General features: G+C 43.8%; 1 protein-coding gene across 1 annotated transcript in view; it reads left to right on the top strand.

The window, feature by feature from the left end:
• The window catches only part of ACTR6 (actin related protein 6), a 294492-nt gene that overhangs the window by 170881 nt on the left and 109195 nt on the right, over nucleotides 1-14416 (top strand). The window contains exons 7-8 of the mRNA XM_078641225.1: nucleotides 13989-14087; nucleotides 14177-14255. Coding sequence (XP_078497351.1) covers nucleotides 13989-14087; nucleotides 14177-14255 — 178 coding nt within the window. The remainder of the gene's footprint in view (nucleotides 1-13988; nucleotides 14088-14176; nucleotides 14256-14416) is intronic.

A 14416-nucleotide genomic window follows, 5' to 3' on the forward strand; every position in this document is an offset into this window, starting at 1 on the left:
CAAAATTCGGAGTTTGCTCCCGTTTTTCCATTATGGCAAATTTGAACTTGATTCTATCTCTCAAACTTGAACTCTGCATTCCTGCTTTGCCCGTGCTCCGATCAATGGAGGGTGTAGTGGGGCTGAGCCTTGCATTCATACAGTGTTAACTTAGCATGAGCTTATTAGAAGTTTAAACACCATTTTACCTTTTGCTTTTTTTTGCACACGGCACACACGTTGGCTATTGTTTAGAGTTAGGCTGAATGTTTTGCTTCACATGAGAATAACTTGTTTTTCTACATTGCTAGACTTCCTTCGTAAGCCTAGTCTGCACAGTGAGTGCCGAGGCCTTCAAGGTTATCTCAATACTGTAACTGTTGTTCGAACTGATCAGCGCACGTTCTAGCCATAACATATATGCAGCTGTGGCCAACTCAGATACGGGCGCCTTTAACAATGCACTGTGTAGGCATGATTGAACACACTTGGAGAACATTCGTATGCTGAGAGCTTGTGTAGAACTCAATGTGATTCACTCCTGCTAATCTTTGAGGTATGGGGTCGCCTATGCAAGCCTAAGAGACCTTCTTTAGTTATAAAATAACCTACTAGCAAGGGAGGGTGAAATATAGGTATATATTTAACCTGTGCCCATTTAGCATTATAACATGCTTTATCCCTTTGTATTTTATGGAATCGTAACTATGCTGACAATCTTATTTCTTATAATATGTCTGCTTGTATTAGCTAAAATGCTGCACCTGAGTTCACAGCGTTAAAATAAACATTTTAACCTTGCACGTGTCTCCTTTTACTCCCTGTTCTGGACTGGTATGAGAGTATAACGAAAGAGTGCTCATGTTTCCCACCTTACCTGAGGTAACCTTAGTCGCGTGTTCTGGGTTGTCTAATCATTGGTAACTTTGCTATAGGACGAACAGCTAATGAGACACTGATGCTAGTCTGGTAGGGGATTTTGGGTACTAAGGTGAGTTTTTGGCACACCCTAATTCACTGAGGTCCTGAGTCTCTATGCACAGTTCTGTGTCTAAGCAGAATCCCTGCAACAGGGCTTCCTGGAATCCTTGTTCTCTGCCCTCCGAGATGATCTTCAGGCAGTGAAGAAGGATCTCACTGCCGAGATCAAGGATATTCGCCGGGATTTCAACAGTGTTGAGGAGCGGGTAGCGTCCTCGGATGATCGCAATTGTTATTGGTTCCCTAAACCCACTGTTATTGTTAATGGACACACACCCTCGCGATTTCCCATTACCAGAGGCACCAGGCAGGGCTGCCCAGTTTCCCCCCTACTATTGCCTGCCATATGGAGCCCCTCGCCCTACTAATTAAGAGTAATCCTCTTATTACTGGCATTAAATTTGGTGGGGATGTACACACCATAAGCCTCTACGCTGATGATATTTTGATCTCTATCGGACCCCAATCTAAACAAATCAGAGGCGCTCAATCTCTCCCTATAACCAACCACGTTATCCCGCCTCCAAGACGAAAATTCCCTTCAATGGTCTTCAAAATCAGTCTCCTATCTAGGGATACAATTAAGTCCCACTATCCCGTCCACAACGGCCACCAATTATGCTACCCTTCACGCCCTTATGCGTAAAGAACTGACTCGCTGGAAACATTGTCCACTCTCCTGGCTTGGCAGGATAGCTGCAGTTAAAATGACTATCCTTCCCCAGATCCTATATCTATTCCAGACCTTGCCGCTCTCCCCCTCCAAGGGTTGGATTAAACAGTTTCAATCTGAACTAGCACACTTCATATGGCAAGGCTGGAAATCTCGGCTTAAACACGCCAGATTCTTCTCCCGGAGGAGGGAGGGTTAGGGGTCCCTGACATCCAGCTTTACTACTATGCTGCCCAAATGCGATACTTAGTGGAATGGCATTGGTTAGAATCCGAAAAATGTTGGCTATTCCAGGATCAGGCAGTGGCTGCAACACCCTTGCAGAGAATCCCATTTCTCCCAAAACACCATATACCACCCAACTATTATGCATCCTATATCACCCGCTCGATTATGGATCGCACTAACGTTAGATATAACCTGACCACCTTCCCTTCCCCTCTTACCCCATTATTTGATAACCCAGATTTCTAGCCAGGCATAGAGGCGCAGGCGTTCTCAGGGTGGAGATCAACGGCATACCGCTCCCTGGGTCACCTATTTGACCTGGATGGACCCAGCTAAAAGTTGAATATGGCATTGCGGAGTCAGAAGGGTTGCGATAACTGCAACTACGCCAATGGGCCCTACACCCACATGTTAAACCCGACGCAACACAGCGCTTGTTGACCGTTTATGAAAAATGGCTTATAACTTGTACATCCGACAAAAAACTGATTTCTGACCTTTATAAGATGCTGGTGGCGAAGAGCAAACACACTTATAACGCTGGCAGAGAACGTTGGGAGCGGGAATTGGGCAGGTCCCTCACGCATAAGGAGTGGGAGGGTATTTATTATAGGGCCCGACACTCAGCCTATCACTCAGGACTCACGGAGACATTGACAAAACTTGATACCTTTTGGTACTACACACCTGAGCGACTACACCACTATGACTCACGTCAAAGTGTCACTTGTTGGAGGGGTTGCAGGAGGACGGGGACTTTGACAGATCTTTAATGGGACTGTGAATGTATTCGAGCATATTGGAATCAGATTTAAGATGAGATAGATTCTCACTTAGGGACTCAACTCCCAAGGTTCCCTGCATATATCTTATTGGGTCTGCCTAATCCACTTACTTATCCACTCAAATCCAGAAGGGGTCATTTAATTGGCATCGCCATAGGCTCAGCTCTCCAGAACATATTGACACATTGACGCTCTCCCCACATTCCCACCTTTACAGGGTGTCTTCATCGCTTGTGGCACGTCCTGAGGATGGAAAAATTAACACTTACGGGTAAAGGATCAGAATTTAGAGAAATATGGCAACCCTTTCTATCCCTTCTTACAGCAGAATTTCGCAAACTGACCTGTCCCAGGTACTTAAGGCTTTTACACCTAGTTAACCCACTGCCAACAGACGCATAAATGAGCATATTTTTGCAGCGATACTGACTAATCCCCTGATGTTTATTTCCCTGGTGGACGAGGTATGGGGTGGGGGGAGGAGGGAGGGTAGTATAAGTTTCCTTTCTTGTTATGTATTTTCTTTTGACCAGCTTCGATTATTTCAATATTATGTTTCTATTGCTGCGGTTAGCCGCCACTTCTGTTGCACCGCTTTTATCAGGCAGATGGTCTTTTTTTCTTGTTGAAGAAAACTCAATAAAAGATTTAAACCATAAAATATATTTAATAGATCTCCTGTTACTGCATTTTTTCACATCTCCTGGCTAGCTTGAGGTTTGTTTTATGTACAGTTTTTTTTATTTGGCCACATGTATATTTCATTTTGTGTGTAGGATTTGTATATGTAAGGGTTTTTTGTTGTCGTTTTGTTTTTATGTACCCTTAGGCACTCATTTCAATGTGTGCTCTGGAATTCTTTTGCAATAATGACTAGTCCTTTTGACCCTTTGAAGTTCCATTGCTCTGGAAGCAATGTTTATTGTCCGAAACAGTTTGTTAAAATGTTTATTGATATGTGAAAATTAAATCATTTTTAGGTCACAGCCTACCAGATATCGTACCTGTCTGGTTTGCTAAAGACATCTTGGGGACATTCAGAAAGTTGACCTAGGAATGCATTCTGCCCGTTGCTTGCCATTGACTTTGTGGTTTCTAATTCAATGTCGTCTTGCTTTCCAGTTGCTGACTTAATTTGTTTTAGGCTGTCCAGCTTGAGTTCATACCTTCCCTTGCCCAAACCTTATTTACAGTATCCTTCAGAGAACTTCCTTTCTGTAAATAGGTCTGTAAATGAATGAATGAATGATGAAATCTATAAACTATTACTCCGGGGAGCATCAAGGCGCCAAAGCAGAAACACCACTAAAGAGGAGAGCAGCGGTTTGATTCTACCAGATCAGATGAGTGAGAAAACTAAATTGTCTGAGGCTCCGAAGATCCACGTTTTCAGGGATTTCTTGAAAATGGATTCTGTTTGAAAGAGCCGTGCTTGGCTTGGTAGAGATTTCCAGGCTTTGGTCCCTATGACTGCCATTAATTTCCCCCCTCTGGAAACCAGATTAAAGCTGGGTGACGTGAGGAGATTTGCTGATAAGCAGCGCTGTTTCATATACGGTTTGATTCTGGCCCTAAGGTACTTTGGACCTGAAAGCTCTGTAATTGATTATCAGGGTCTGGAAGAGGATTCTAGTATGGGTAGCCATTGTAAGGATTTTAAGGCTGCTGTGGCTGAAGTCCCTCGAGGTAGTTTTAAAACCAGGTGAGCTGCTGCATGTTGAACAAGCTGTAGTTTCTTCAAGACTGCCTTATTGGCTCCTGCATATAAGCTGTTGCAGTAGTCTGGTCTGGCCATGATCAGAGCTACTGCAACTGTTTTTATAGCCGCACCTGGTAACTGATCCAAAAACTTTTTAAGAGACTTTATCAGATGGAAGCATGTGCCGAGAGAGAGCTTGTTGATGGAAGGATGGTGAGATATCAAATTGTACTCCCAGATTCCACACTACATACACTGTAAAAAATCTTGTTCCTAACTCTTCACAATTACTGTGCATTCAAAGGCAGAGGTCAAATGTCAGGTGCTGTCTTTTGAGGCAACCTGCTTACTTTTCTTTCTCAGACTTCAAAGTGAAATGATTTATGTGAGAATATTGCTGAATACTGGAAAGAATTTTTTTTTCTAGCACACCATTACATTTAAATGAACTGTGTAAGTATTTCAGAATTATGAACACAAATAAAGCACACTTTTTGTTATTTCTGAAGTGTGTTGGAAACAAATACTTTAATATGATCAAAACAAATCATTACACTGGGTGATGCAATTTCCACATATGTTCGTTTATGCACTGTATAGTTTTATTAGTAAAACTGTGTCTGTCCAAATGTAATGGTCATTTCAATTGAAAATGTTTTTTCTGTAGTGGCAGTGTGAAACCGCACCTTCAATACTCTAACCTATGCCATACCATTCTGCTCTGCACCACTCCTCACCACTGCACTATTCTCTGCACCACTCCACTTTACACCACTCAATGCCACTGCACTCTGCACCACTCCACTCTGCGCCACTTCTCTCTATGCCTCGCTAATCTACCCTGTACCACTCTACTGTATGGCAATGCACTCATTGTCCCTACACTTTACACCACTCCAGTCTAGGCCACACCAATCTACTTTGCACAGCTCCACTCTACGCCACTGTACTCTACCCCACTCTGCAACACTGCACTCTATGCCACTGCACTCTATGGCAGCGCACTCCACGCTAATGCACTTTACTCTGTAACACTCAACGCCATGCCCTGCTATTTACAGCAAACCACTGTACGCCACTCCAATCTACTCTGCACAACTGCACTCTGTCACTGCACTCAGTCACTGCACTTTAAGAGGATGCACGCCTGTAACTTCAGCCAGTACAGATCTGAGGACCCTACATTTCTTAACCCTTTGACCAGTCTGGCAGTGGCATATGGGAGAAACTTTAACTAGGCCAGTGTAGATGTGTGAGAAAGTCTTTGTGCTATCCATGATTGGCATGTGGTTCTGAAACATTCAAGTGAGAGGTGTGGCCAGGCTATCTTTGCGTTTTGAAATGTGCGTATTAAAGGTGACGAAGTGGTGTGATTTGTGCTATGAGTGGAAAGTGAGTCTTTGAGTCAGTGGGTATCTTTGAGGTGTGGCGCCGCGGCCAGGGCGACTGACTCCGAAATCTGGGGATCACGGTTCGATCCCCGGCACCGGCGGCCGATTAGCCCAGCACCATGTGACTCTGGGCAATAGCTTGCTTAATCTTCCCGACGGCCCCCAGCGCCTAGAGACCCTTACGGGTGATTGTGCGCTTTACAAATGTGGATTATTATTATTATTTGATAGTTGAGACCTTCTTATAGGGTAATGCCACCTTGGCCTTTTGTTTGGGTTTGATCTGGAAGTTGGCAAGAAGGATACCTTGTAAAGGTTAATGATGAATGGAGGATTTTTTCTTGAATCTTGCCGTTGTCCCAAGGCTGATCACATCTGTCTCATCTGGACTAGTTGATGCCTGTCATCGATGTAAGCTGTGTGTCATCTGTGTGCTTGTGTTGGTAGAATTTTGCCCAAGCATGATGGTTAATCTCAGCTATGGCTGCTATGAGGTTGTATAGGATCAGGAGGCAGGTGTCATTGTTAGTAGTGATGACATTGTCCTTGACTTGGATGATGTGCAGTGACTTGGGAGCAATCAGGATCATCCTCACCTTGGCTTTCTCTAGCTTGACCATAACATTTTGTAAAAGAATGGCATACAAAGATGTAGAGAAAAGTATCTTAACATTTAATCAAAAAGGCATTTGCCTTGAAGCTGATTTTTGGAGACCTAGGCACATAACGTTCCTATTTTGCTTTTTCTGCTACAAGGTCTATATTCTAGATTTTCCATTTGCCAAAGAATCAGCAAGAACATTGCCACCATTAATGACCCTTTGACACTAATCAACAAAATTCTGTTACCAACCTTTGATTTTGCACTCTCTACATCTAGGAGATGGACATCTGTGTTCTGCAGATTTTGTTGTCTTCAAAATTTTGTTCGTCCTCATTTTATATGTTTGAGCTAATAAATGGTATTGTATTGCTCATTCGTTTGTTCAACTAGATTACATCGTGCACCTTGTCAGACGACTGGAAGCGCGCAGAAGTCAGACCCCTGCTCAAGAAGCCCAAAGCTGACCCCACCAACCTCAAGAACTATCGGCCCATCTCGCTCCTTCCCTTCGCAGCCAAAGTTGCAGAGAAAACATTCAACAGGAAACTGACACGATTCATTGAAGAGAACGCCGTCCTCGACCCATCCTAATCTGGATTCTGAAGCAACCACAGCACAGAGACCGCCCTACTCGCTGCCACAGACGACATCCGCACCCTCCTGGACCAAGGCCACTACGCAGCCCTCAGACTCTCACCCTTCATCTCCGACCCCACAAAAATCACTTGTGGCATCCCACAGGAGTCATCACTGAGCCCACCCTCTTCAACATCGACATCGCCCCCCTTACAGCCATCGTTCGACAACATGGCCTCAACATCGTATCCTACGCCGACGACACCCAGCTCATCCTCTCCCTCACCAAAGACCCCACCACTGCCAAACTCAACTTCCAGAAAGAAATGCAAGACGTCGCTGTCTGGATGACCAACAGCTGCCTGAAGCTCAACGCCAAGAAGACAGAAGTCCTCGTCCTCTGTACCACCCCTTCTGCATGAGACAGCACCTAGTGGCTGACTGCCCTCGGGAGCCCATCTACTCCCTCAGACCACGCCAAGAACCTCGGCATTGTACTCGACTCATCACTCACCTCCAGCTGCTTCAACACCCTCGGCATCGTCCGCAAGACCTTCAAGTGGATCCCCCTGAGTCAAGGAAGACAGTTACCCACGCACTCATCACCAGCAAACTGGACTATGGAAACGCACTCTATGTCGGCATCAACAAGTCCCTACTCCGCAAACTCCAGACAATACAGAACACTGTCGCCAGACTCGTCCTTGGCATCCCCCGACATGAATACATCAGCCAACACCTACGAAGTCTCCACTGGCTCCTAGAGGACAAAAGAGTCCCTTTCAAAATCCTCACTCACACCTACAAATGCCTACACAACAACGGACCCAAATACCTCAACAACAGAATCAACTTTCACGTACCCAAAAGAAATCTCCGATCTTCGAACCTTGCACTGGCTAAAACCGTCCGCATCCACAGGGCAGGCAGAAGAGGCTTCTTTCACATTGCAGCCAAGACCTGGAACGAGCTACCGGCAGGCATCAGATGTGCCCCCTCCCTGAACATCTTCAGGAAGACACTTAAGGCCTGGCTCCTCTGCTAAACAGATTTGCGAACCCCCCGCTCCCTCAGCGCCTTGAGACCCTCACAGGTGAGTAGCGTGCTTATAATTCCGTGATTGATTGATTGATCCTGCACCCTCTAACACAATCACAACCCTCAAACTCATGTACGTACCCAATCTTAGTTCTGTATTGTTACTATCTCTTATATTTTTGTGACCACGTCTTTAAACTGTTGGATGGTTCCTTTGAGTTTCCCTTCCCAGCATGAAATCATCAGTCACAATCACTGCTTGGAAGCGGTTTCTGAAAAGTAAATCCATCCTACCTGTTATTCTGGCACCACCAGGGAAAAGAGTGAGGAGTTGTAGTAGGCACTGTCTATCTGTCTTCCCAGTTCTCTGAGGTCTGGCACCATTCATCTTTCAGGCATTTCTGTATACGCTTCATGTGCAGTAGTGCACGAGTAATCATGAAATTGTGGGGTATCATTAATCTAGCAGAGAAAATATCTGCCGGGAAATATGATGAGAATTGGGAGTGGAAAATTTTCTGTTTGTTAAAATGTATGTTTACACTTTTGAGATCATTGTGCCCAATGCAAATAAATATATCGTAAAATCTGGTGTCTGTAAAGCGCAAACTACTCACCCTTACGGGTCTCAAGGCGCTTGGGGCCGTCGTGGAAATTAAGTGAGCTATTGCCCAGAGTAACATGGTGCTGAGCTGATCTGCAGCCGGAGCCAGGGATCGAACGGTGAGCCCTGTGCTCCAAAGTCAACTGACCTGTCCGCTGCACCACACCTCTCCAATGCAACCACCACCTCAGTACTGAAACCTGTGTCCTTCCGTACTTTTTTATTTATTTATTTTTTTAGTAAAGTGTGGCACGCCATACTACTATAGGTGCATTGTTCTATTGGGGGTACCCATGCCACTGTTGGAGTCAGTAGATGACGTCTGAGTCTTTGAATGTTGTCTTAAATAGATAAGCTTGAAATCTCGGTTCTAAGGAGGCACTGCCAATCTTGTACGTTTGTCTGGCTGGTTTGAGGTCATTAAACACAGGAATCCAGTCCGTAATGTGAATGGAAGAGGTGTGTTTTCATTCCTCTTTAGACATTTTGGGGTGTTATAATAAGACACACAGACCGGGGTACTCATGATATGTAAATCCAATTTGAGACAAGATAATGACAAGTTACCAAACTTGGAAATATCAATGGGTACAGTTCGTATATTTAATGAAAGTGACAACCAAAACTTTAAGCAGATTTTCCCACCCCACCCGCATTGGCAAACAGATTTAGATACACATGGATACCCAAAGGGAGAAAACAATATATCAAACATTATGGCCCATGATATCAAGTGGAACTGCTTTTCATTGGGTTTGCGAAGGAATAGGAGGAAGGCCAATGCCCCGATATGTAGCCTATCAAGACCATATTTTTCTGTGCTTTTTGGGGGCAACCCTTCGCCTGAAATACTGCTATCTCTGCCCCTATGCATTTGTCTAATTCCTTTTGCCACTTGCCTATTGTCGGTGGGGGGGGTTCCCTTCCATAGCTGAACAATATCGCGTTTGGCGATTGTGAGACCCGGGTCTGGTGGCTCAGTGGACTAATGCATCCACTGCAGGGGCCAGTGTTCAAACTCATGGTCACTGGTTCAAATCCCGGCGGGTCCACTCAGCCTTTCATCCATCTGAGGTCGATAAAATGAGTACCATTGAGTTGGGTAACAATAAACATCTGTTAGTCAGCGCCAAGAGACCTGTGGGTGAACGTGCGCTTCACAAATACACATGTTATACACATGTTATGTTATGTTTGTATCTGTTCCCTCCTATGTCATCAGTACTATGAATCAGAACAGTCTAGGGTCGTGTGGGAGGACCCGGTTACAGCACTTCTTTAAGACAGGTCGATCCTCTACAGAAGGGCTGTATTATTGTGTAGCTCCATACCGTATGGAGAAAGGTCCCCTCTTCCTTGTCGCTGCGTAAGCACTGAGGGGATGCAATGACTATGATAAACACTAGCAAAAGTCCACAGGTCTATCAGATCCAGGTAACCTTACGGAGTCGCAATGATCTCACAAAGAGTTGGAAAAGGAGGAAAAAAGACTTTTGTTAAACAAGAACAAAGAACCATAGGTAAAATCCTAAAAGGAGGACGGATTCCCATCACTCACCTAGGTGACATGATTCATCATCTGGGATCTCCTCCTGGTTACACACTAAGGTAACCAAGGGCTACAACCTTCTGTCAACCAAATATAGAACCCGTAGCCCCCCTCGCACGCTGCTATACAGAGTATGGTCTACAGTTCACTTGGCTAGCAGTGTCTAGCTGCTACCCCATGTCTAGAGTGTGGGTCAGCTGAGTGCCACAGATAGGTTTTGCCTACCAGTAAAAGAGCGGCACGGCGCCCACGTTGCTACTACCTATGGAACTAATCACTGCCCAAGGCAGGCACACCGGAGTGCTCCATGGTTGGCTTATCTGGGCTGTGTTGTAGTGCCAGGTAGATCGCGTCCCAGTACGTGGCAATGGGGACCTTGGACAAATCCAGGGTTGGTGTACATCCATGGTGATCTTTCTCTTCCCTGTGTTGCTTTTAGTATTTCACCTGTAGTGTAGTAATCCCGGAGGAAGATGATGGTTGTTTCTCCATGCGAGTCCTCTGGAGGCTTCAGTGTATGGCGTGCTGCCCTTCACAGCTTCATAATAATCTTGTTGAGTATATCCTACTATTTTGTCAAAAATATTCTGAGGCAAGGATAATTTTAGGCAATGTCGGTCGCAATGTGTTTTTTAAAAGCCCTACGTGACCCATACGTCTGTTTCTGTGTTGCCTCATATCTATTGGCCTGCCTCAGGAAGAGGAAAAGGTGGGCATAGTTGCTAGCAGCACCCTGTAACCATATTATGAACTGTTTTTTCTATTATAACCAATTTTAAAGGTTTTAATTGGACCACAGCAAAATGTGTTTAATAATGTTTTAATTAATGTATATATGAATATTTATTGGTCTGGATATTTTTTACATGTATTCTTTTGCTTTTATGATCTGTTCACAATGATCGAATACAGCTATGTGAAATGAAAATTAAAAATGAAAAAAATTAGTATATTTAAACCATAACTAGCAGTGTTCATTTAAACTACATCTTCATGAACATGTACATCATGTTATATATGGAGAGAGGATATTTGTGAAATTAACACTGCAGAACGACGCAATACTAATTTGTGGTTTTGGGTCAACTGTAGTGGCCCTCCCCCTATCCCCTACCAAGAAACATAAGAAAGACCCACTGGTCGCAATTTAACTATATTGAATAGGTTTCAATGAGGATTCAACTGTAACATCAATTCATTGAATATCAAAATAGCCTAGCGCTACAATGTATCATATTAATTATAGTTTATGATCCCATGAGCCATCTCTTCATAGAGTTCACTTTGCCTGATAGAAATAAGACAGTAAGTGTACCAAACAGAACTAGAGCCTGAATAAGTCATGGCATCAGAAGAAAAGACAAAATAATGGCATCTGCATGCAAGATCGCATCGCACAACTTTTGGATTTTCTTATAGAAGCCAAGTCAGTTCAATATTGGCAACTAATGTTGAGATTGGCAGGCCTATTAGAAGCAGCGAGTGCCGAAGTGAGTCACCAACATGAGTTTGGCGGGAAATCAAGCTTCGTGGCTGTTAATAGCAAAAAGTAACATCTCTATTTTGGAGCAATTTTCCTCAGGCAGTGTTTTCCTTTTATTACCTTATGTTTTATCTTACCATCACTCTTTTCCATAAGATATGTCCCTCAAAATGGATGTTCTGGTGCAGTGGCGCTTTGTGTTTCTTAACTTCCTTTTGTTGCTGGGGGAACAACTTAATTTGATTACTATTTGCTGATGGTGTTAACAGTATCAAGACACTCTTCTCTTGGTATGGCATTAACTGTGGTTAATTTACTGTTCTGCAATAATTAAACTGAAGCCAAAGCGAACAACGAAGGGAGGGAGACCTTGAATTCTGTTAATAAGCAACAGCATTTGTAAAAAACGTCCTTTTCAACCCAATATTACTCAAAGAGACTGATAAATACGCCAAATGTCTCTGCTTTGTGGCACTGGATCTGAAACTAGAATGCAGCTAAAAATATTAGTGGGCGCATTCTAAACATTGACTGCCAGTGTGTTGGGTTTTGTTTATTTCTCTGTCACTGCTTGATTGTGTTCGTATGTAGTGATGCCTTGTGATCCTCCATGCACTCATTACATCATAGATCATGGTCATTAAGTACTTTTGAATCTGAAAGTTCATCTTGTGGGCAGTTGTGTGTGAGAAGAACCAGCTGTAGTTGGTTGGCCCCGATGGTTTGATTGCCGAAGCCAGACAGTTTGCCGGTGATGTGTGTCTGCATGTACGACTTAACGTTTAATATTTGGGTGGATTGCCAAGCATTCCCAGAAGTTGCAGAAATGTTTGTTACGTTAAAAGCAGCCACCATATTCACCTCGTTGCCTTTTTCTGTGGCTTAGCATCACAAATCAAGCTTCCTTACTTCTTGTGTGTCACTGGAGGATGTGTATTGCTGCTATAAGTGAATGGCCACTTGAATAACGATATTTAAGGTTATTGGAAGGATGCTGAACAACTTAATGAGGGGCTGGAGTAAGTGTTAAAGATCTTAAAAGGAAGTAGAATGACCTTGAAAAAGGAGAAGCGTAAATTTGCCAGGGAGTCTGTAGATTCGTTGGGCACCATGTACCCAGCAAAAGGGTAGGCCTGAAGAGAAGTTGTTGTAGTGTGATTGCACTATGCATGTACCGTTATCATTGCATACTTTTCATCCTCGACAGCCACATCTGATCACAACCACTTTGTCAGTACAAAAATATCAGATTAAAGTAGACACCAACGCCACACTTAGACTCCGGCCTGTGAATGTTGAACCCTCTGCACCCCAGTACAACCAGTCGGCAGTCAATGAGACCTCAGACAGCAGGAAATTGATTGATGGCCACACATGCAAGAAAACCTCACAACTTCAAAAGTTCTCTGTGCCAATCCCACAGGCAATTTATCTCACAGACTAAGGCTGCATTCTAAAAAGCCACCAACTGCGAGGCCTTCGACCGAAGCGGACCGCCCTGTACTGTGTGAACCATGTGCCAGATCCCCTTTGCAAGTAGTACCCAGAAAAAAAATACTTTTTCAAGGACAAACTTGATCAGATCCAACAGTTCGTCGACTGCACACCCTCCCTACTGATCTCATATAAGAGTGCACACAAGTGGACTGCCTTCAGCTCTTCGGTCCTTGAGAGCCCCTTGATTGCACTGAAGAGCGTCCTGGATGCTGCACGTCTCGTCTTTGCAAGTGTGAGCCGATCGTACCGAACCCTTTGAGAATCTTTCAGGACTTGATGCATCGTCTGCAAGGCAGTCAACCTTGAACTACAACATATCTGGTGATTAAGATGAAGGCATCCAGTTAGCATGACGATAAAAAGCAGTAGCATTGCCAAGTGGAAAACAAAAAATGCCAGACAGGGAAGACAATATTCCAGGCATTGAACTGGTATGCTCATGATCTGAAATGCCAAAACACGGCAGTTCTGTCAGGCTCTTTTCCTTCTCCCCCTCTGCAAGGAACTGAAAATGCATTTCTTCAATAACATGGAGTTATAGTGATGCTGCAGTTTACTTTCCTTGCTCAGCCATTGCACCCAGCTTTAATACTGGGTGCCCTGTCCCTCCAGATAAACGTCCGCCAGCATCCTTGCACTCTTTGCTGTGCAGCCTCTTGCTTGAGGCTGGGATTTCCCCTGCCCCATGTTTTGTAGGGCACATTTTAATAGCCCCATCTTGCTCAGCAATGCTTTGGTTTTTAGTTAAGTTTCCACTTGAAAGCCCAAAACAGACTTGAAATCTTGGGAGGCAATTGTTAGCAAATCTGACTTTTGGATGTTTAACGTTGCTTTATGGTACACACGTTTGTCTTAAGTGAGATATTTGGTGACTAAGAATGACTGTTGATTTCCATTGCAGGCAGTTGCATGTGATGGATGAAACGCATGTCATAAATCAAGTGAAAGAAGATGTGTGTTACGTATCTCAGGATTTTTACAAAGATATGGAAATTACAAGGTACGTATATTATGTTCTGCATATTGTAATAGCGCTTATTGAATGATCAAATAGTGCATTGAACTCATGTAACATGTTATGTTTTGCAGGTTTAAGGGTGAAGAGAATACTGTTATGCGGGACTATGTGTTACCTGACTTCAGCACTATCAAAAAAGGGTTCTGTAAGGTAATTGAACTGTTTCCTCATTCAGATTTATTTTCATTCCATTTTTAGAATATGTTTGTGGAAGGTGAGGATTTTTTGCCTTTGGGTTTGTCTTATGGTCTAAAGGCTTTTGTTTGCCCTACATAAAATGAATGTACCTCCTTTTTGGAGAATCTTATTAA

This window comes from Lissotriton helveticus, chromosome 5_1 (genome assembly GCF_964261635.1).
Source record: "Lissotriton helveticus chromosome 5_1, aLisHel1.1, whole genome shotgun sequence".
In the NCBI taxonomy this organism is placed as follows: domain Eukaryota; kingdom Metazoa; phylum Chordata; class Amphibia; order Caudata; family Salamandridae; genus Lissotriton; species Lissotriton helveticus.